Source organism: Manis pentadactyla, chromosome 8 (assembly GCF_030020395.1).
Source record: "Manis pentadactyla isolate mManPen7 chromosome 8, mManPen7.hap1, whole genome shotgun sequence".
Lineage (NCBI taxonomy): Eukaryota > Metazoa > Chordata > Mammalia > Pholidota > Manidae > Manis > Manis pentadactyla.
Window position 1 is genome coordinate 53,102,643 of NC_080026.1, and position 23,895 is coordinate 53,126,537.

The 23,895-nt window shown below is 38.6% G+C and overlaps 1 protein-coding gene across 4 annotated transcripts in view; it reads right to left on the reverse strand.

The window, feature by feature from the left end:
* Nucleotides 1-1,351: 1,351 nt before the first annotated feature.
* Nucleotides 1,352-23,895, reverse strand: part of LYST (lysosomal trafficking regulator) — a 224,662-nt gene continuing 202,118 nt past the window's right edge. For all 4 annotated transcript variants that reach the window (XM_036919307.2, XM_057505741.1, XM_036919308.2 and 1 more), the window contains 3 exons: nucleotides 4,753-4,909; nucleotides 4,270-4,341; nucleotides 1,352-3,380 (listed from right to left, as the gene is read on the reverse strand). In XM_036919307.2, coding sequence (XP_036775202.2) covers nucleotides 3,242-3,380; nucleotides 4,270-4,341; nucleotides 4,753-4,909 — 368 coding nt within the window. In that variant the 3' untranslated portion in view covers nucleotides 1,352-3,241. The remainder of the gene's footprint in view (nucleotides 3,381-4,269; nucleotides 4,342-4,752; nucleotides 4,910-23,895) is intronic.

The window sequence follows — 23,895 nt, forward strand, 5'->3', positions numbered from 1 at the left end:
GGGGTCTGTCTCTCAGGTGTAGGTCTTAAAAACTAGGGCACTAGACGTGGGGTTCAAACCCTTTGCTCCTCAGGGAAAGCTAGGATTGGGAATTCCCTCCCAACTGTGGGTTGCTGCACTAGGGGTGAGGTTTATGGTGAGATTGTGTCTCAGCCTCTCCTACCCATTTCAACGTGGGCATTTTTTTTTTCATTCACCTGGGGAGTAGTATTGCTTAGTTTTTGGATTTATTTAGAGGAAATTGTTCTGTAGGTTCAGTGTGTCTGCAGGAGGTGAATTCAAGATCTTCCTATGCTGCCATCTTGAATGAGAACACCCTGTAGCTCTTCTTTCTTTGATTCAAAACATTAACAAGTCATCCAAAAGATTGCCAAGTATGAGTTCTGAAGGGCTGGAAAAAGAATTTCCCTACTCCTTCCCTCCTCTGCTCATCATCCAGCATTGCACCTATGCATAATTGGCATTCAATGAAGGTTGTTGAAAGGAAGAGTCAGTCTGAGATTTGCACCTCAAGAGGGGACATTTAGGTTGGCAGGCTTACACTGATACTGCGTCTGAGTTATTTTGGGGACAGACACCTACAAACAGGTGTGCTGTAGTCTTGAGAACCCTTAAAACATCACAGATTCAAAGCAGAAAAAAATAATTCTGGGTTCTTGGACTGCTATTTGCTGAATTCACCCAGCACTGTGCAATGCCATCAGAGAAGCTGAGGTGTGTACAAGATGTTCTTTCCTTCATTGGGCCTGTGATTGTTGATATGCCTACCTCTGGCCTTTGCAAATGTATAATTGGAACACATATGCTCCCATCTTCACTAGGTAAATGTCTATTCATCTGTTAGGTTTCAACAAAGATTTCACTTGCTCATGGGGCCTTCCTCGATCCCTTGCTGTAAATGGAATTCTTCCTCTATACTTTCTCAGGCCATGCTTTACCTCCAGTGCTTGCCACATTTGGTAACTAGACACCTGAACATCATGGGTACTGTGTTCTGCCCCCAGCCCGCAGCCTGTGGGAGTGCCGGAGCAGCTGTACTCACAGCATGGAGTGCACTGCCTGTACACTGCAGGGGCTCCATACAGATCTGCTCTTGGGGGATGAGAACAGGTGTTTTTCTTTAGATGAGTGGTTTGACTTGGGGCTGCTGTCTAAACTCCATTTAAGGGTAGTGAAGGTTGAAATATGAAATTTCCCACCAACAGCATAATTAGGAAATGAAGTTTTGTCTTTTCTTAGTGACATAAATGTGTAGGGGAGCTAAAGAGAGAACCTATGTGGGTTACAAGAAAAAAGCCACCAACTTGAGATATGGCATATATTGAAATTGTATAAAGAATAGTTCTTTAAATTTATGTTATGAAATTTATTCCCAATTTGAAGAGGCAGTGTATACAAAGATAACAAAGCTTGTGATAATTTACAGAAATGTTTGCTACAACATGCACATTATGAAGTGTTTCAAACATATACATACTAAGTTTCATGCTGAATAAATAATCCCTCCAAATTATTTTTACATAAAAATATAATATTGCACTCTTAACAAGACCAGTTATTTTGCATATTTTCTCTTTAGATAAATGATGAAATTCAGCCTAAAAAAAAAAAAGATTGAGTAGCAACCCTATTCTAATAGGGAACTAATTGAAAGTTCTCAGTATAAAAATGAGAGTTAGACAATAGCTGCAATTATTGTTTTAACAGAGCAAATCACTTCAACGTGAATAGGAATAATCTCATCTCTGCACTTATTTGGACTTCAGAATTAATAGCTGGTTTGTGCAGACCATGATCTAAATGCAGCCTGTAAATTGTTCTGACATGTGTATGCAGTATGAAGTTACAAGTATATGGGACCACTTGCTTCCTACTGTATTTGTCTTGACAGCAGATACTTTGGAATTGTATTTTATACCGTTTTTGAGCAGAATGTTTTAGAAAGTCTGGAAGTTACAAAAGTAGGTTTGTAAACACCATACAATGAAATTTCTGTTAACAAACACGCAAGTTATTCTTAGGCGGGAATACATATTTTTCTCCCGTGGTAACATATGACTCAGCTATTGTACAGTGTTTCCAAAGCCAATGAAGCAGCAGTCCATGTAACAACAGAGTTGTAACATCATGGTAGACAGAGTATCCCAGGACTGAGGGATTCTGTCTTATGGTGTAAGTTTGCTGTGGTGTACACTTAGAATTTCTATTGTTGCTAGATTTCTCAGGCTATATGGGTTAGTAAAAACAGAGTGGAAACTGCTTCCTAAAAGAATTATTCTGCCTTCTGTTTTAAACAAAGTAAATGGTCTCTTTTCTTTTTGTAATTCTGTTTTGGGGAAGAAGGCTCCTCCTGCACATTAGATTAAAAGCCTTATCTAGACTGTATTATTAATATCTGTGCAAACTTTTTGCATAGTGGAGGCTTCCTATTGCAAATTGGTAAGCATTCAATGCTCTGTAAATGAGAGATATTAAAAGAATTATTGTATTTAAATCTTCATGACTCAAGTAAGGATATTTAATATTTAGTGTTATGGATTTTAAGTTGTATTTTTTATGAAGAAATAGAGTATGTATGAAATCGATGATACCTGTTTCTTGATTATGACTATCAAAAAATTCTAGTTCTACTTTGAGCTGAGAAGGCAACTGTTAAAAACAGCCTAACACTGAGATTTCTTCATAGTCTGAGTTTAGTATTCAGATATTCCATAAGCCGTTTGGTGCAGAAGCACCTACTGAATAATTTACTTCTCAATGAAAGCAATGATCAAGCCCTGAATTTTTATCTTTTCTTTTCCTTTTCTGTGGGAGAAGGGACTATCGTGGTACAGAACTTCTTAAATATAATTTTTAGAGTATTTTACATAAACAATTAACTAACCAATTAAAAAATTCTACTGGCTCTTTAAAAATAACAGAAAAAGGAGACACCCTAATCTTTTCTTTAGAATACTCTTGTAGAAAAACCTTTGAGAATATTATTTTTAATTTACCACGCAAGACTTAAATCCTGTTAGTGCATACTGACATGATCCTCCAGATTATCACTAAATTAGGAGAAGACTTTCCTCTCAGGAATTTGTGAGGCTGCTGACTTGTGTGCAGTGAACAGATTTTATCAGTATTTGGATGGTTTGTTTGGTCATCCACTTCTTCAGGTTCAACCTCCTAAAACTGATGAAGTCCACGATCTGGTTAGGAGTTAAAGTGCTTTGGAGAATGAGAAGTCTTCTCTCATTCACCCAGCTGCATAGCTGCTAAGGAAGGAATAGAACATTGGCTGTTTCAGGCGCTGCTGGTCCTTCCGACACCAGGCAATCACGGTCCCATCACTGTTCGCTGTGTACAAATGGTGGCCGTCACAGGAAAATGTAAGGCTGTAGAAAAAAAAATCCCATTTGGATATTATACCTCTTAAAATTGCATTAGCATATTAGTGATTGTATATAAATTAGTGTAAAAATGTTATCTGGAGTGGGGAGACAAATGAAATGATTGCCTACAACCCACCAATTTTAACTGTAAGTCTAATATAGTTTAGTCACTCTGTGGGCAAGTTAGTGAAACTCAGGTGACCAAGTGATACAGAATAAAATCAGGGTCAGAGAGATCAGCACTTTCTCTTCCTTGGCATATTTTCTTTTTCCTTTTGTTTATGCCTTGTTACTTAAGTGACAAATATTTGGGTGTAGGAAACATAACAGCACTAAATTTTCTGTTTATAGAAATAAATGATGATGATTTTATGGAGGTATTTTACTTCCCTGAAAGAGGAAAGGGTAAAAATGTAACATTGATGAGTAATTTAGGTTTAATAAACTTTACATTTAGTACATTGAAAACAGTTTTATTTCAATAAAGTAGAATTTGAATGAATTACTTCCAATTGAGTTTTCAAAGTCAAATCTGTTAACAGGGTGAAGGGTAGCTGGCTGTTTGCCCATCTGTGAAGAATGCCCCGACAGCTACCAGTCAACATAATAGTTTTTCAGTAAGTTAGGAAATGAATACAGCTCCTGCAGTTCAAGAGGCCTTCCCTGGGCTGTCTCAGCAGGTTAGACTGTGTGTTCCTGACTCAGATTTTAAGCACAATGAAGACAAGGTATGTGCTCCCTCTTGCCACTGGGTCCTGGACAACCTCAAGTCAGATAAATAGTTGGCTGTTTGTATTGACTTCCATCACATATTTCTTTAGGTCTGTGCTTTTATAGCTCTAACAAAAACACAAAGTATATTACCAAGAATTGGGCATGTGGAGAATTTTACCTTACAATAGGCGTATTTGATTTAGGAAATGTAATTTCCCGCACAGGCTTTAGGTCCCATGTACTCCATAACCTAGAGGGCAGAAAAAAGACATCACCTAATTATGCAAACTAGAATCTCCTTCACTACAAACACCTACATTTTTGTTTATTTGTTAAAAATCACCTGAAAGAAAACATAATAAATGATTAATAGTTACTTCTAGGAAGTTTACAGTGTGTTATGTGAGAGTATGAAAAGTTAACTTTGTATATTTTCATAGTCTTAATCTTTCATAGTTAACAAACAATATAAAATTTAAAAACCACACTAAAGCTATCTTTATTGTTAATAAACGAGTATAGCTAAAGAACAAGAACCTATATCTGAAGGTGATTATAAATCTCTAAATATTAAATATTAGTATGTCTAGATATTAAAACTAATTTTTGAAATAACTGTATCCTTATGAAAAACAGAAAGCAGAGTCAGAACTTCTCCTACCTTACAATTCCATTTTCTAATCCCCCAGCAATTACATTGATGGATATTCCTTCAGGCTGGTTAGAGAAAGCCACAGAACAAATGATCTCTCTGCAGTGGACATGTCCAACAAGGTCCCCGTTCACTGTCCAGAGTCTGAGGTCACTGCCTCCACCAGCTACAACATCAAAATTACGGCAGGTCACCAGAGTATGGGTATCCCTGAGCCCCCCACTTTGGGTCCTAGAGACATCCCTGAGGGCCAGGCTTGTTTCTTTTAGTGATGAAGTTTATAGGCAACTCATGACTGAAGACTGTATAAGTGAAATTTATATGTGACTGTAAGTCACACAGAGCTTTGCATATTAACTAGAGACAATGATCAGTGAATAAATAGAAATTTAAAAATCTATAGAGCAACATGAATTAATCATTAATCTTTGTGTAATCATGTATTTTAGCATATGAAGGGTCAAATCTGGATTTAAAAGTACCTAGAAATCTAAACAATCTCCAAAAAGAAAAGAAAATATTCTGTGAAACCATCTATGAGAAATGACTTTATGTGACTTCTGAAGAAAAAGTTACAGTAAAAGTGAGCTGAATTAAAAACTAATTCTTTTTTTTATTAAAGTATCATTGATACAGAATCTTATGAAAGTTTCACATGAGCAACATTGTGGTTACTACACTCCCCCCATCATCAAGTCCCCCCGACATACCCCATTACAGTCACTGTCCATCGGCATAGTAAGATGCTATAGAGTCAGTCACTATTTGTCTTCTCTGTGCTATACTTCCTTCCCCATGCCCCCCTGCATTTATGTGTGCTAATCATAATACTCCTCAATTCCCTTCTCACTCCCTTCCCACCCGCCCTGCCCACCCTCTTTCCCTTTGGTAACTGTTAGTCCCTCTTGGGGTCTGTGAGTCTGCTGCTGTTTTGTTCCTTTAGTTTTACTTTGTTGTTATACTCCACAAATGAGTGAAATCATTTGGTACTTGTCTTTCTCTGTCTGGCTTATTTCACTGAGCATAATACCCTCTAGCTCCATCCATGTTGTTGCAAATGGTAGGATTTGTAAAAACTAATTCTTAAAAATATATATATATAGTTCTTCAGAAGGTCTAAGACTGAATCTTATAAATCAATGTCTTATTAAAATTCAAAGACCATAAGTGATCAAACGTTTTTGTAATTTTCCAGGGAACGGAGGAGGCAATAACTGTCTGTCATCTTCTACAAACTAGGGCTGGTGGGTTAGGGCTTCAGGATGATGTGTCCAGCATTCTCTGGAGAAATCTTCCCATGCTGATAAAGAAAAAGGTTAAGAGGCTTATAATGTTTGGATGACACAATGTCACTACACCTAATTTTCTTCCTCCATTAGAACTTACATAAAAGTAGATAATTTGTTCCTCTTCTTTATTAAAGCAATAAAAATATTTCATATTTTATAACAAAGAAACAAATACTGGAAATACTTCTTTATTTAAAAATATACTAAAGATCTTCAAATATAACAAAAAATGCCTAGTGTGTTGCAGCATTATTCACCATAGCTGAAAGGGAGAAACAACCGAAATATCTGTTGACAGATGAATGGATAAACAGAAGGTGGTATACCTACACAATGGAATATTATTTAGCCACAAAAAATAGTGAAGTCCTGACATATGATGCAACATGGATGAGCCTTAAAAACATTATGCAAAGTGAAATAAACCAGACACAAAAGGACAAATACTGTATAATCACACTTACATAGCATGTCTAGATTAGACAAATTCATACAGACAAAAAGTACCAGGAGTACAAAAAGTACAGGTTACCAGGAGCTGTGGGGGAGGAGGAATGGGGAATTTTGGTCACAGAGTATCTGTTTGAGGTGATGAAAAAGCTTTTGAAATAGACAGTTGTGATAGGTGTACAACTTTGGGAATGTGATAATGCTACGGGATTGTGTATTTTAAAGTGGTTTAAATGGCAACTTCTATAGTAAATATATTTTAACACACAGAGATTTAAAAATGCCCAATGTTCTAAAAGTAAACTCTAAAAGACTCAAAGACCTGAATATAAGTCACAAAACCATAAAACTCTTAGAAGGAAACCTAGGCAAAAATTTCTTGAATATAAACATGAGCAACTTTTTCCTGAACACATCTCCTCGGGGAAGGGAAACAAAATAAAAAATGAACAAGTGGGACTATATCAAACTAAGAAGCTGCTGTATGGCAAAGGACACCATCAACAGAACAAAAAGGCATCCTACAGTATGGGAGGATATATTTGTAAGCGACATATCCAACAAGGGGTTAACATCCAAAATATATAAAGAACTCACATGCCTCAACACCCAAAAAGCAAATAACCAGATTAAAAAATGGGTGGAGGATATGAAGAGCCAATTCTCCAAAGAAGAAACTCAGATGGCCATCAGACACATGCAAAGATGCTCCACATCACTAATCATCAGGGAAATGCAAATTAAAACCACAATGAGATATCACCTCATGCCGGTTAGGATGGCCAGAATCGAAAAGATGAAGAACAACAAATGCGGGTTAGGATGTGGATAAAGTGGAACCCTCCTACACTACTGGTTGGAATGTAAGCTAGTTCAAACATTGTGGAGAACAACATGGAGGTTCCTCTAAAAACTAAAAATAGAAATACCATTTGACCAGGGAATCCCACTCCTAGGAATTTACCCAAAGAATACAAGTTCTGGAGGATTTTCTCAAGATGGTGGTGTGAGTAGGGTGGTGGAAATGTCCTCCAAAAACCATATATATTTTGAAAATACAGCAAATACAACTATTCCTAAAAGACCAGAAGATACACTACACCAGCCAAGCTACATCTATGTCTACGAGAACTCAGCATCTCACAAAAAGGGTAAGATACAAAGCTGTGACCCAATGGGACCTGAAGACTACCCCAACCCTAGCTCACTGGTGGGAGGAAAAGAATCAGAGTGGGGAGGGAGTGGAAGCACAGGACTGTTAAATAACCAGCCCTAGTAATCTGCACCAGGAGCACAGACACACATTACATGGTGTACTGGATATTAGAGAAATGGAAAAGCAAAATCTGAGACTGAGACTGCAAGTGGGTCCCCACAGCCGGCTCCCATGGGACAAAAGAAAAGTGGGCACTTTAAAAGTCTTAATGGGACAAGGGTTTAACAGGTAGACAAAATTGTCCCAGCACACTCAGCCCAGCAGGCTGGGAATCTTAAGGAACTTCAGGTGCCCTAACGCCCTTGGTCGCAATGCAGCTCCAAAGCCCAAGATGGTGATAAGCAGCCTGCTGTTCATTCCCCCCAACTAGCACTGCAACCAAACTGGCCATTGCTGTAGACAAGCTGGGGAGCAGTCTCACCCAGAGCAACCACACAGAGTCTTCTCCCAGCATGCAGCTAACTGGGCCAGACCCAGAGGCTGCACTCTGTGCACAGCTGCCCAGCACAGGCAGAGGAAGCCAGCGCAGAGTCTGGAAGGCATGAAGGGGCACCACTCTCACAGGAGTATATACACTGCTTCTTTGAGAGCCCTGCCTGTGCCCTAGGCTATCCTGAGGACTGCACAGCCTACGGAAGTGCAGGGGATTAACCCAGAGACTGCTCTGTGTGTGCAGGTAACCAGCATAGGCAGCAGAGAAGGGCAAAGTGACCAGCAAGCAGGAGAGGAATTTGTTCTCCCAGCTGACACATGCGCCACTTGCCAATGATTACTTCTATTGCCATGAAAGGCAGAAGAACCTGGTCCAGTCCAAAATTACTCAAATGCCAGAGAGAGGGCCTGGCAAGATCGATATAACCAATCTTCCTGAAAAAGAATCCAAAATAAAAGTCATAACCATGCTGATGGAACTACAGAGAAATATGCAAGAGCTAAGGGATGAAGTCCGGAGGGAGATAACAGAAATGAAATAAACAATGAAAGGACTTAAGAGCAGACTGGATGCGACACAAGAGACTGTTAATGGAATAGAAATCAGAGAACAGGAATACAAAGAAGCTGAGGCACAGAGGGATAAAAGGATCTCTGGGAATGAAAGAATATTAAGAGAACTATGTGACCAATCCCAATGAAACAATATTTGCATTATAAGGGTAACATAAGAAGAGAGAAAAAGAGATGGAAAGTGTCCTTGAAGAAATAATTGCTGAAAACTTCCCCAAGCTAGGGAAGGAAATAGTCTCTCAGATATGGAAGCCCACAGATCTCCCACCACAAGGGACTCAAGGAGGACAACAACAACAAGACATATAATAATTAAAACAGCAAACATCAAAGACAAGGACAGGGTATTAAAGGCAGCCAGCCAGAGAAAAATGATCACCTATGAAGGAAAACATATCAGGCTATCATCAGACTTCTCGGCAGAAACCTTACAGTCTAGAAGAGAATGGCATGATATATTTAATGCAATGAAACAGAAGGACCTTGAACCAAGAATTCTGTATCCATCATGATTATTATTTAAATATGAAGGAGTGACTAAACAATTTCCAGATAAACAAAGTTGAGGGAATGTGCCTCCCACAAACCACCTCTACAGGGTATTTTAAAGTGACTGCTCTAGATGGAAGCACTCCTAAGGATAAACAGACGTCATCAGAGAAAATAAAATCACAGCAAAGAAAGCAGACCAACTAAATACTAACTAAAGGCAAAAAATAAAATCAGCTATTCACAAAAGCAGTCAAGGAAAACACAAAAGAGTATAGAAGAAAACACCTAACATATAAAGAGTGGAGAAGGAAGAATAAGAAGGGAGAGAAATAAAGAATCATCATACTGTGTTTATAATAGCATAATAAGTGAGATAAAGTTAGACGGTTAGATAATAAAGAAGCTACCCTTGAAACTTTGGTAACCACGAATCTAAAGCCTGCAATGGCAATAAGTACATATCTTTCAATGATCACCCTAAATATAAATGGACTGAATGCACCAATCAAAAGACACAGAGTAATAGAATGGATAAAAAAAGTAATATCCATCTATATGCTGACAACAAGAGACTCACCCCAAAAACAAATACATACACAAACTAAAAGGGAAGTCATGGAAAAAGATATTTCATGCAAACAATAGGGAGAAAAAAGCAGGTGTTGCAGTACTAGTATCAGACAAAATAGACTTCAAAACAAAGAAAGTCACAAGAGATAAAGAAGAACATTACATAATGATAAAGGGCTCAGTCCAATAAGAGGATATAACCATTATAAATATATATGCACCCAACACAGGAGCACCTACATATGTGAAACAAATACTAACAGAATTAAAGGAGGAAAAAGAACGCAATACATTCATTTTAAGAGACTTCAACACACCACTCACTCCAAAAGACAGATCCACCAGAGAGAAAATAAATAAGGACACAGAGACACTGAATAACACACTAGAAGTGGTCGACCTAACAGACATCTACAGAACTCTACACCCAAAAGCAGCAGGATACACATTCTTTGCAAGTGTACATGGAACATTTTCCAGAATAGACCACATACTAGGCCACAAAAAGAGCCTCAGTAAAATAAAAAACCAACCTCTCATATCACAAAGTTATAAAACTAGAACTAAGTTGTACACAGGAAACAAAAAGGCTCACAAACACATGCAGGCTTAACAACATGCTCCTAAATAAACAATGGATCAATGACCAAATTAAAACAGAGATCAAGTAATACATGGAGACAAATGACAACAACAGCACAAAGACCCAACTTCTGTGGCATGAAGAGAAGGCAGTTCTAAGAGGAAAGTATATAGCAATCTAAGCCTATTTAAAGAAGGAAGAACAATCCCAAATGAATAGTCTAAATTCACAATCATTGAAACCGGAAAAAGAAGAACAAATGAGGCCCAAAGTCAGAAGAAGGAGAGACATAATAAAGATCAGAGAAGAAATAAATAACATTGAGAAGAATAAAATTAAAAAATTAATGAAATCAAAAGCAGGTTCTTTGAAAAATAAACAATACAGAAAAACCCCTAGCCAGACTTATTAAGAGAAAAAGAGAATCTACACACATAAACAGAATCAGAAATGAGAAAGGAAAAATCACCACAGACATCATAGAAATACAAAGAATTATTAAAGAATACTATGAAAATTTATATGCTAACAAACTGGAAGCCTAGAAGAAATGGACAACTTTCTAGAAAAATACAACCTTGCAAGGCTGACCAAGGAAGAAATGGAAAATCCAAACAGATCAATTACCAGCAACGAAATTAAATGGTAATCAAAAAACTACCCAAGATCTAAACACCCGAGCCAGAGGGATTCACTGCTGAATTTTATCAGCCATTTAGAGAGGACATAACACCCATTCTCTTTAAAGTTTTCCAAAAATAGAAGAGGAGGGAATACTTCTAAACTTATTCTATAAGGCCAGCATCACTCTAATACCAAACCAGACAAAGACCCCACAAAAAAAGAAAATTGAATATCAATATCCCTGATGAATATACATGGAAAAATACTCAACAAAGTATTAGCAAACCGAATACAAAAATATATCAAGAGGATCATACACCATGATAAAGTGGGATTCATCCCAGGGATGCAAGGATGGTACAACATTCGAAAAACCATCAACATCATCCACCACATCAACAAAAAGGACAAAAATGACCATCTCCATAGATGCTGAAAAAGCATTTAACAAAATTCAACATCCATTCATGATAAAAACTCTCAACAAAATGGGTATACAGGGCAAGTACCTCAACATAATAAAGACCATATATGACAAACACACAGCCAACATCATACTGAACAGTGAAAAGCTGAAAGCTCTTCCTCTGAGATCAGGAACAAGACAGGGATGCCCACTCTCCCCACTTTTATTCAACATAGTACTAGAGGCTCAGTCATGATAATCAGAATAAAGAAACAAAAGGCATCCAGATTGGAAAGGAAGAAGTCAAACTGTCACTATTTACCAATGACATGATATTGTACATAAAAACTCTAAAGAATCCATTCCAAAACTACTAGCACTAATACCTGAATCGAGCAAAGTTGCAGGATAAAAAATTAATACACAGAAATCTGTTGCATTCCTATACACTATTGATGAATTAGGAGAAAGAGAAATCAGGAAAACAATTGCATTCACAATTGCATCAAAAAGAATAAAATACCTATGAATAAATGTAACCAAGGAAGTGAAAGACCTGTACTCTGAAATCTACAAGACATTCTTAAGAGAAATTAAAGAGGACATTAACAAATGGAAATTCATCCCATGCTCTTGGGTACGAAGAATTAAAATTGTCAAAATGGCCATCCTGCCTAAAGCAATCTACAGATTTAATGCAATCCCTATCCAAATAAGAACAGCATTCTGCAACGAACAGGAACAAATAGTTCTAAAATTTACATGGAACCACAAAAGACCCCAAACAGCCAAAGCAATTCTGAGAATGAAGAATAAAGCAGAGGGGATCTTGCTCCCCAACTTCAAGCTCTACTACAAAGCCACAGTAATGAGGATAATTTGGTACTGGCACAAAAACACACCCAGAGACCAGTGGAACAAAATAGAGAGTCCAGTTATTGACCCAAACATGTATGGTCAATTAATATATGATAAAGGAGGAATGGATACACAATGGGGAAATGACAGCCTCTTCAACAGCTGGTGTTGGCAAAACTGGACAGCTACATGTAAGAGAATGAAACTGAATCATTCTGTAACCCCATACAGAAAAGTAAACTCAAAATGGATCAAAGACCTGAATGTAACTCATGAAACCATAAAACTTGTAGATAAACCATTGGGAAAAATCCCTTGGACATAAATACGAGCAACTTCTTCATGAACATATCTCCCCGGGCAGGGGAAACAAAAGAAAAAATGAACAAGTGGGACTATATCAAGCTGAAAAGCTTCTTTACAGCAAAGGACACAACCAATAGAACCAAAAGGCATCCTACAGTATATAAAGAGCTCATGCACCTCAATAAACAAAAAGCAAATAATCCAATTAAAAAATGGGCAGAGGAGCTGAACAGACAGTTCTCCAAAGAAGAAATTCAGATGGCCAACAGACACATGAAAAGGTGCTCCACATCGCTTGTCATCAGAGAAATGCAAATTAAAACCACAATGAGATATCACCTCACACCAGTAAGGATGGCCAACATCCAAAAAACAAACAACAACAAATGTTGGTGAGGATGTGGAGGAAGGGGAACCCTCCTACACTGCAGGTGGGAATGTAAATTAGTTCAACCTTTGTGGAAAGCAGTATAGAGGGTCCTCACAATACTCAAAATAGAAATACCATTTGACCCAGGAATTCCACGCCTAGTAATTTACCCTAAGAATGCAGGAGCCCGGTTTGAAGAAGACATATGCACCCCTATGTTTATCACAGCATTATTTACAATAGCCGAAATGGAAGCAACCTAAGTGTCCATCAGTAGATGACTGGATAAAGAAGATGTGGTACATATACACTATGGAATATTATTCAGCCATAAGAAGAAAACAAAGCCTCCCATTTACAAGAACTTGGATGGAGCTAGAGGGTATTATGCTCAGTGAAATAAGCCAGGTGGAGAAAGACAAGTATGAAATGATTTCACTCATATGTGGAGTATAAGAACAAAGAAAAAACTGAAGGAACAAAAGAGCAGCAGACTCACAGAACCCAAGAATGGACTAAGAGTTACCAAGGTGAAAGGGACTGGGGAGGATGAGTGGGAAGGTAGGGACAAGGGGGAAAAAGGGGGGCATTACAGTTAACACACATAATGTAGGTGGTGGGCCATGGGGAAGGCAGTATAACACAGAGAAGACAAGTAGTGATTCTATAGCATCTTATTATACTGATGGACAGTGACTGTAATGGAGTATGTGATTGGGACTTGATAATGGGGGAAGTCTAGTAACCATATGTTGCTCATGTAATTGTACATTAATGATAGCAAAAGAAAAAAAAAAGAATACGAGTTCTCAGATTCAAAAAGACATATGCACCCCTACGTTTATCACAGCACTATTTACAATAGCCAAGATATTGAAGCAACCTAAGTCTCCATCAGTAAATGAATGGATAAAGAAGAAGTGGTATATATACACAATGGCATACTATTCAGCCATAAGAAAGAAACAAATCCTATCATTTGCAACAACATGGATGGAGGTGGAGGATATTATGCTGAGTGAAATAAGCCAGGCAGAGAAAGACAAGTATCAAATGATTTCCCTCATTTGTGGAATATAACAACAAAGCAAAACTGAAGGAACGAAAGAGCAGTGGACTCACAGACCCAAGAAGGGACTAGTGGTTACCAAAGGAGAGGTGTGTAGGAGTGCGGGTGGGCATGGAGGGAGAAGGGGATTGAGGGGTACTATGTTTAGTACACATGGTGTGGGGGTTCATGGGGAAGACAGTGAAGCACAGAGAAGGCAAATAGTGAATCTGTGGCATCTTACTACACTGATGGACAGTGACTGCATTGGGGTATGGGTGGGGACTTCATAATATGGGTGAATGTAGTTAACCACATTGTCTTTCATGTGAAACATTCATGAGTGTATATTAATAATACCTTAATAATAAAAAAAATGCCCAGTGTTGTACTAATAGTTCCCATTGTAGAACTGATTGGGCGAGATTATGTAACAAAGCACCAAATTACAGGAGACAATGTGCTCAATAAGGATATACAACTGTAGGTGAGAAGCTCATCTTTCCCCTGAGCAGACCACATTTCACTCTTCCTTTTGAATTTAGTGTCTTGTATGAGAATTTAAAAATATGCAAAGTAGCCAGATGTGTACTTAGTCCTCCAAAATAAAAACCATGAATGAGGTCTTGGCTCCCCTGAGGTATGGTATGGAACTTCTCAGGCAAAGTATTACTCCATCAGATCATCCAGCAACTTAGGCTACCATAAAACCAAGAAACTACACATCTGCCTAAGATTGCAACATCAAAAATCAAGGCCTTTATCCAATACCAGATTGCTTTACATAGAAAATTTAGCACATTAACTAAATGCCAGGAAGTTGGACATCCCTGAAAAAAAAATCTCTATTGTTCCTATATGTCTTCACTGAAATTAAAATAAATTGGAGAACCACACCCTACCCTGAATCTCAGTATGTTAACTTTATAACGCCACTGACAATATATGACCAGGCTATGAACCAAAAGTTATATATTTGATACGGTGACAGAATGATTTAAAAAACACAGAAACCATCTATTGTAATATTTATATAGTTTAACAAATTTCACATTTTATCACTATAAAAAGCACATCCCATAATAAGCATTGAGGAACTAAGATCAGGAGGAATTAGATTGCCAGTGCAACTTCAGCCCCAACACAGAAATTTTTGAGAACATTATATATATATATACATATACACATCATATTCATTGTGAATTTATATACACCTAAATATATAACTGTATTTTATTTATTTATTTACTTACCTATTTATATTTATTTTATTATCATTGAGCTACAATTACATTAAGAACATAATGGTTACTAGACTCCTCCCTTCACCAAGTCCCCCCCAACAAACCCCATTACAGACACTGTCCATCAGCATAGTAAGATGCTGTAGACTACTTGTCTTCTCTGTGTTGCACATCCCTCCCTATTCCCCCAACAAATTATACATGCTAATCGTAAGGCCCCCTTTCTTTTTCCCTGCCCTTATCCCTCCCTTCCCACCCCTCCTGCCCAGTCCCTTTCCCTTTGGTAACTGTTAGTCCATTCTTGGGTTCTGTAATTCTGCTGCTGTTTTGTTCCTTCAGTTTTTCTTTGTTCTTATACACCACAGGTGAGTGAAATCATTTGGTATTTCTCTTTCTCTGCTTGGCTTATTTCACTGAGCATAATACCCTCTAGCTCCATCCATGTTGTTGCAAATGGTAGGATTTGTTTTCTTCTTATGGCTGAATAATATTCCATTGTGTATATGTATGACATCTTATTTATCCATTCATCTATTGGTGGACACTTAGGTTGCTTCCAGTTGTTCTTGGCTATTGTAAACAGTGCTGCGATAAACATAGGGGTGCATCTGTCTTTTTCAAACTGGGCTGCTGCATTCTTAGGGTAAATTCCTAGAAGTGGAATTCCTGGGTCAAATGGTATTTCTATTATGAGCTTTTTGAGAAACCTCCATACTGCTTTCCACAATGGTTGAACTAGTTTGCATTCCCACCAGCAGTGTAGGAGGGTTCCCCTTTCTCCGCAACCTCGCCAACATTTGTTGTTGTTTGTCTTTTTGGATGGTGGCCATCCTTACTGGTGTGAGGTGATAGCCCATTGTGGTTTTAATTTGCATTTTTCTGATGACAAGCGATGTGGAGCACCTTTTCATGTGTCTGTTGGCCATCTGAATTTCTTCTTTGGAGAACTGTCTGTTCAGCTCCTCTGCCCATTTTTAAATTGGATTATTTGCTTTTTGTTTGTTGGGGTGCATGAGGTCTTTATATATTTTGGGTGTCGATCCTTTATCGGATCTGTCATTTATGAATATATTCTCCCATACTGTAGGATGCCTTTTGGTTCTATTGGTTGTGTCCTTTGCTGTACAGAAGCTTTTCAGCTTGATATAGTCCCACTTGTTCATTTTTTCATTTGTTTCCCCTGCCCGGGGAGATATGTTCATGAAGAAGTCGTTCATGTTTATGTCGAAGAGATTTTTGCCTATGGTTTTTTTCTAGGAGTTTTATGGTTTCATGAGTTACATTCAGGTCTTTGATCCATTTCGAATTTACTTTTGTGTATGGGGTTAGACAGTGATCCAGTTTCATTCTCTTACATGTAGCTGTCCAGTTTTGCCAGCACCATCTGTTGAAGAGACTGTCATTTCCCCATTGTATGTCCATGGCTCCTTTATCATATATTAATTGACCATATATGTTTGGGTTAATGTTTGGAGTCTCTATTCTGTTCCACTGGTCTGTGGCTCTGTTCTTATGCCAGTACCAAATTGTCTTGATTACTGTGGCTTTGTCGTAGAGCTTGAAGTTGGGGAATGAGATCCCCTCCACTTTATTCTTCCTTCCCAGGATTGCTTTGGCTATTCGGGTTCTTTGGTGTTTCCATAAGAATTTTTGAACTATTTGTTGTAGTTCGTTGAAGAATGGTGTTGGTAATTTGATAGTGATTGCATTAAATCTGTATATTGCTTTGGGCAGGATGGCCATTTTGACGATATTAATTCTTCCTAGCCAAGAGCATGGGATGAGTTTCCATTTGTTAGTGTCCACTTGAATTTCTCTTAAGAGTGCCTTATAGTTTTCAGGGTATAGGTCTTTCACTTCCTTGGTAAGGTTTATTCCTAAGTATTTTATTCTTTTTGATGCAATTGTGAATGGAATTGTTTTCCTGATTTCTCTTTCTATTAGTTCATTGTTAGTGTATAGGAAAACCACAGATTTCTGTGTGTTAATTTTGTATCCTGCAACTTTGCTGTATTCCGATATCAGTTCTAGTTGTTTTGGAGTGGAGTCCTTAGGGTTTTCTATGTACAATATCATGTCATCTGCAAAAAGTGACAGTTTAACTTATTCTTTATCAATTTGGGTTCCTTGTATTTTTTTGTTTTGTCTAATTGCCATGGCTAGGATCTCCAGTATTATGTTGAATAACAGTGAGGAGAGTGGGCATCCCTGTCTTGTTCCTGATCTCAGAGGAAAAGCTTTCAGCTTTTCATTGTTCAGTATGATGTTGGCTGTGGGTTTATCATATATGACCTTTATTATGTTGAGGTACCTGCCCTCTATACCCATTTTGTTGAGAGTTTTTATCATGAATGGATGTTAAATTTTGTCGAATGCTTTTTCAGCATCTATGGAGATGGTCATGTGGTTTTTTCCTTCTTTTTGTTTATGTGGTCGATGATGTTGATGGATTTTTGGGATGTTGTACCATCCTTGCATCCCTGGGATGAATCCCACTTGGTCATGGTGTATGATCCTTTTGATGTATTTTTGAATTCAGTTAGCTAATATTTTGTTGAGTATTTTTGCATCTACGTTCATCAGGGATATTGGTCTGTAATTTCATTTTTGGTGGGGTCTTTGCCTGGTTTTGGTATTAGGGTGATGTTGGCTTCATAGAATGAGTTTGGGAGTATTCCCTCCTCTTCTATTTTTTTGGAAAAGTTTAAGGAGAATGGGTATTATGTCTTCTCTCTATGTCTGATAAAATTCTGAGGTAAATCCATCTGGCCTGGGGGTTTTGTTCTTGGGAAGTTTTTTGACTACTGCTTCAATTTCTTTGCTGGTAATTGATTTGTTTAGATTTTGTGTTTCTTCCTTGGTCAGTCTTGGAAGGTTGTATATTTCTAGGAGGTTGTCCATTTCTTCTAGGTTTTCCAGCTTCTTAACATATAGGTTTTCATAGTAGTCTCTAATAATTCTTTGTATTTCTATTGGGTCCGTTATGGTGTTTCCTTTCTGGTTTCTGATTCTGTTGATGTGTGGTGATTCTCTTTTTCTCTTAATAAGTCTGAATAGAGGCTTATCTATTTTGTGTATTTTCTCAACGAACCAGCTCTTGGTTTCATTGATTTTTTCTATTGTTTTATTCTTCTCAATTTTATTTATTTTTTCTCTGATTTTTATTATGTCTCTCCTTCTGCTGACTTTAGGCCTCATTTGTTCTTCTTTTTCCAATTTTAATAATTCTGACGTTAGACTATTCATTTGGGTTTGTTCCTCCTTCTTTAAATATGCCTGGATGCTATATACTTTCCTCTTAAGACTGCTTTTGCTGCATCCCACAGAAGTTGGGTCTTTGTGTTGTTGTCATTTATTTCCATATATTGCTGGATCTCCATTTTAATTTGGTCATTGATTCATTGATTATTTAGGAGCGTGTTGTTAAGCCTCTATTTGTTTGTGAGCCTTTTTGCTTTCTTTGTACAGTTTATTTCTAGTTTTATGCCTTTGTGGTCTGAAAAGTTGGTTGGTAGGATTTCAATATTTTGGAATTTACTGAGGCTCTTTTTGTGGCCTAGTATGTGGTCTATTCTGGAGAATGTTCCATGTGCACTTGAGAAGAATGTGTATCCTGTTGCTTTTGGATGTAGAGCTCTATAGATGTCTATTAGATCCATCTGTTCTAGTGTGTTGTTCAGTGCCTTTGTGTCCTTACTTATTTTCTGCCTGGTGGATCTGTCCTTTGGAGAGAATGGTGTGTTGAAATCTCCTAACATGAATGCATTGCATTCTATTTCCTCCTTTAGTTCTGTTAGTATTTGTTTCACATATGCTGGTGTTCCTGTATTAGGTGCATATATATTTATAATGGTTATATCCTCTTGTTGGACTGAGCCCTTTATCATTATTAATGTCCTTCTTTATCTCTTGTTACTTTCTTTGTTTTGAAGTCTATTTTGTCTGATACTAGTACTGCAACACCTGCTTTTTTCTCCCTATTGTTTGTATGAAATATCTTTTTCTATCCCTTCACTTTTAGTCTGTGTGTGTCTTTGGGTTTGAGGTGAGTCTCTTGTAAGCAGCATATAGATGGGTCTTGCTTTTTTATCCATTCTATTATGCTGTGTCTTTTGATTGGTGCATTCAGTCCATTTACATTTAGGGTGATTATAGGTAGGTATGTACTTATTGCCATTTCAGACTTTAGATTCATGGTTTCCAAAGGTTCCAGGTTACTTTCCTTACTCTCTAAGAGTCTAACTTAACTCACTTAGTATGCTGTTACAAACCCAATTTAAAGGTTCTTTTATATTTCTCCTCCTTTTTCTTCCTCCTCCATTGTTTATATATCAGGTATCAAATTCTGTACTTTTTGTCTATCCCTTGATTGACTTTGGGGACAGTTAATTTAATTTTGCATTTGCTTCGTAATTAGCTGTTCTACTTTCTTTACTGTGGTTTTATTACCTCTGGTGACAGCTCTTCAACCTTAGGAACACTTCCATATATAGCAGTCCTTCCAAAACAGATGGTAGAGAGGGTTTTTGGGAGGTAAATTCTCTCAGCTTTTGCTTATCTATAAATTATTTAATCCCTCCTTCAAATTTAAATGATAATCTTGCTGGACAGAGTAATCTTGGTTCCAGGCCCTTGTGCTTCATGGTATTAAATACATCATGCCACTCCCTTCTGGCCTGTAAGGTTTCTGCTGAGAAGTCCGATGTTAGCCTGATGGGCTTTCCTTTGTATGTGATCTTATTTCTGTCTCTGGCTGCTTTTAACAGTCTGTCTTTATCCTTGATCTTTCCCATTTTAATTACTAAGTGTCTTGGTGTTGTCTTCCTTGGGTCCCTTGTGTTGGGAGATCTGTGCACCTCCATGGCCTGAGAGACTATCTCCTTCCCCAGATTGGGGAAGTTTTCAGCAGTTACCTCCTCAAAGATACTGTCTATCCCTTTTTCTCTCTTTTCTTCTTGTGGTACCCCCTATAATGCAAATATTATTCCATTTGGATTGGTCACATAGTTCTCTTAATATCTTTCATTCTTAGAGATCCTTTTGTTCTCTCTGTGCCTCAGCTTCTTTGCATTCCTCTTCTTTAGTTTCTATTTCATTTATTGTCTTCTCCACCATATCAAATCTGCTTTTAATACCCCCCATTGTGCTTTTCAATGATTGAATCTTCAACTGGAATTCAGTCCTGAGTTCTTGGATGTCTTGTCATACCTCCATTAGAATGTTGATGATTTTTATTTTGAACTCCCTTTCGGGAAGAGTCACGAGGTCCATATCATTTAAATCTTTCTCGGGAGTTGTATTAATAATTTTACTCTGGACAAGGTTCCTTTAGCATTTCTTGTTTGTATATGGCGCCCTCTAGTGTCCAGAAGCTCTATTCTGGAGCTGCTCAGTCCCTGAAGCAATGTCGGGGTTGCAGGGGAGCGGTACTGGTACCTGGGGGGAGGAAAGCTGTTCCCCACCTCCTGGCTCCTGTGCCTGTCTCCACTGCCTGAGCCAGTGGACCGGGCACACAGGTATAAGTTTTTGTCCCAGAGCAGCTGGATATGGATCCCTGCTTTCCACAAGTGGCTGGAATCCCAGTCTCCCCAGGAACTCTGACTGTATTAACTTTCCAACATGGTAGTCATGTGCATCTCATGAAAGCACCATGAAATGTAGGTTTGTTCTCCCAGAGCAGATCTCCGGAGCTAGGTATTCAGCAGTCCCAAGCCTTCCACTCCCTCCCTGCTCCATTTCTCTTCCTTCTGCCCGTGAGCTAGGGTAGGGGAGGGGCTCGGGTCCCACGGAGCCACAGCTCTGGTACGTTACCCCATTTGGTGAGGTCTGCTCTTTTCTCCAGGTGTGTGAAGTCTGACACCATCCTCTTTCATGTTGCTCTTTCAGGACTAGTTGCGCCAACTATATTTTCTAATTGTATCCAGTTTTAGGAGGAAACCTCTGTCTCTCCTCTCATGCCGCCATCTTTAATCCCTCTCTATTTATTTTTAATTTTGATTTTAAAGTTACTTGGATAGCACCCACTAGGGGGTGAAGATTTTTGTTAGGCTAAATATGATAGCTTTTTTCCCTTCCTAGACTATAAGAACAGGAGGATGAATTCTAATCTGGGTCACTAAACATAAATTCAGTCACTGTTTTAAAAAATTACTATTTTTATTAAGTTCTCTATATACCAAAGTCTTCTTATGACTTCTCTTACATACATATTAAGAGGCCTTAAAAAAGTTGAGAAGCCCTTTTTATTCGAATTGGAAGAAAAAGTTCTAGCCAATACTCGATTATACTGTGTGCTACCTAGGGAAACCTGAATACCCTATTAGTGAGTTGGTAACTGCAGCAAAAGTAATTTTGTTTCTTGTTCCCATATGACTGGCTAATATAATATCACAGATATAAATCACCACTGGCAGTTGGAAAGTAATTAACTAGGAAATTGAGCTCCCTCAGGATCAGTCCTAACTTACCAACATTGCCAAAACAAGAAAGTGGAGACCTCTATATAAATATTTATACCATCTCCCCAGATTCCCTCTTGATATAACATACTCAGAGCTGCTTATGTACAAGTCAAGGAGAACAATTAGAAAGTCATCAATCATTGACCACATTTATATTACCAAAGTCAACTGCTTAAGATTTTTCCCCTTAGTTATGATGATTAGGAAATAGAAATGATTTCATGACATGATTTTATGACCAGAGGCTAAGACTGGCAAATACTTCACATCTGAAATCCTTAAGCGCGACTGAAGGCATTATTTTTCCTGAATATAAAAGTGGATTAACATTTTATAAAAACAACAGAACTCCAAGAGATATCTGTGGTATAATAAAAAAAAATTTTTGTCTTTGTCCCAGGCCCTGGCACAGAGCTCCTATGGCCCTTGTAGTTTACTGTCTATATGCTAATGAAATAAGCATATAAAAGACTGGGAGTGGGGGTGGGCTGGGCCTAGACAGCTTCAGGATGGGGGATGGTCATCAGAAAAAACAACCAGTTCAAGGTTTAAATTTACAGCACCTCCCCACCTCCTGGGAGGGGAGAAGGGCTGGAGACTGAGCTCAGTTACCAGTGGCCAATGATTTCTTGAATCACGCCTACATAAGGAAACCTCAGTAAACCTTGAACTGTGGGGTTGGAAAGCCTCTGAGCTGACAAAAGGCCCCCTGGATCTCACCCTGTGTATCTCCTTTTTGGGCTGTTAATTTGTATCCTTTACAATAAACTATAGTAGTAAGTGTTTTACTGAGTTCTGAGAGTTGTTCTAAAGAAATTATTGAGGGAGGAGATTAAAGATAGCAGCATGAGAGGTGAGACAGAGGCTTCCTCCTAAAACCACATATAATACAAAAATATAATTAATAAAACTAATCCTGAAAGAGCAACAGGAAAGAGGGCTGCTCCAGACTGCATACACCTGAAGAAAAGAATAAACCTCACAGAACAGGGTAACATGCCAGAGCTGTGGTCCAGTGGGACCCACACCCTTAACCCAACCCAGCTCACCAGCAGAAGTAAGAGAAACAGAGCGGGGAGGGAGTGGAGGCCTGGGACTGCTGAACACCTAGCTCTGGAGATCTGCTCTGGGAGCACAAACCTACATTACATGGTGATCTTGGGATTAGGGGGGTTGAAAAGCTAAGACAGGTGGAATACCTGGCGAGACAGATGCCTGTCTCTTGTGGAAAACAGGGTCCATATCCGGCTGCTATGGGACAACAGAAAGGTGGGCAGTATGAGAGACTTCCTAATAGCAAGAGGGCTGCTAAAGGGGCAAGGATGGCACAGAGCTCACTGCTGAGGAGAAAGGACAGGTAAACAAAATTGTCCACGTGCACTGTACCCAGCAGGTTGGGAAGTTTCACGATCTACAGGCGCTCCATCCCCCAAGCCGGCTACACAGCTCCAAGCTGCCCCCCACCCCGTGATATGCAGCCTGCTGTGCCTTCCTCCAGGACAGTCCGCACCTGGCTTGCAAACCGGCAAACCATGCTCTGGTGTCAGGCCAGACAGAGGGAAGAAGCCCCGCCTAGAGCAGCTACAAATGCAAAGCACATAGGCTTACATCTGTGTGCTCTGCCCACTGGTTCTGGCAGTGGAGACGGGCATAGGAGCTGGGAAGCAGGAAACAGCTCTTTCCTCTCTGCAGGCACCAACACCGCTCCCCTGCAACCCCCGACATTGCTTCATGGGCTGAGCAGCTCCAGAGAGTAGAGCTTCTGGGCACAAAAGGGTGCCTCATACAAATATGAAACATCAAAGGAACCTGGTTCAAAGCAAAACTATAAATACACCAGAGAAAGAGTGAAATGAAATCAACCTCATGAATCTTCCTGAAAGGGATTTCAAAATAAAAATTATAAACATGCTCATGGAGGTACAGAAAAATATTCAAGAACTCAGGAGTGAATTCTGGTTGGAGATCCAATCGTTACGGAACACAGTACCAGAAATGAAACATACAACTGAAGGTTTTAAAAGGAGATTAGATAAGGTGGAGACGATAAATGAAATAGAAATTAGAGAAGAGGAATTCAAAGAAGCTGAGGCATAGAGAGAAAAAAAAGGTTCTCTAAGAATGAAAGAATACTGAGAGAACTGTGTGACCAATCCAAACAGAACAACATTCATATTACAGGGGTACCAGAAGAAGAAGAGAGAGAAAAAGGGATAGAAAGTGTCTCTGA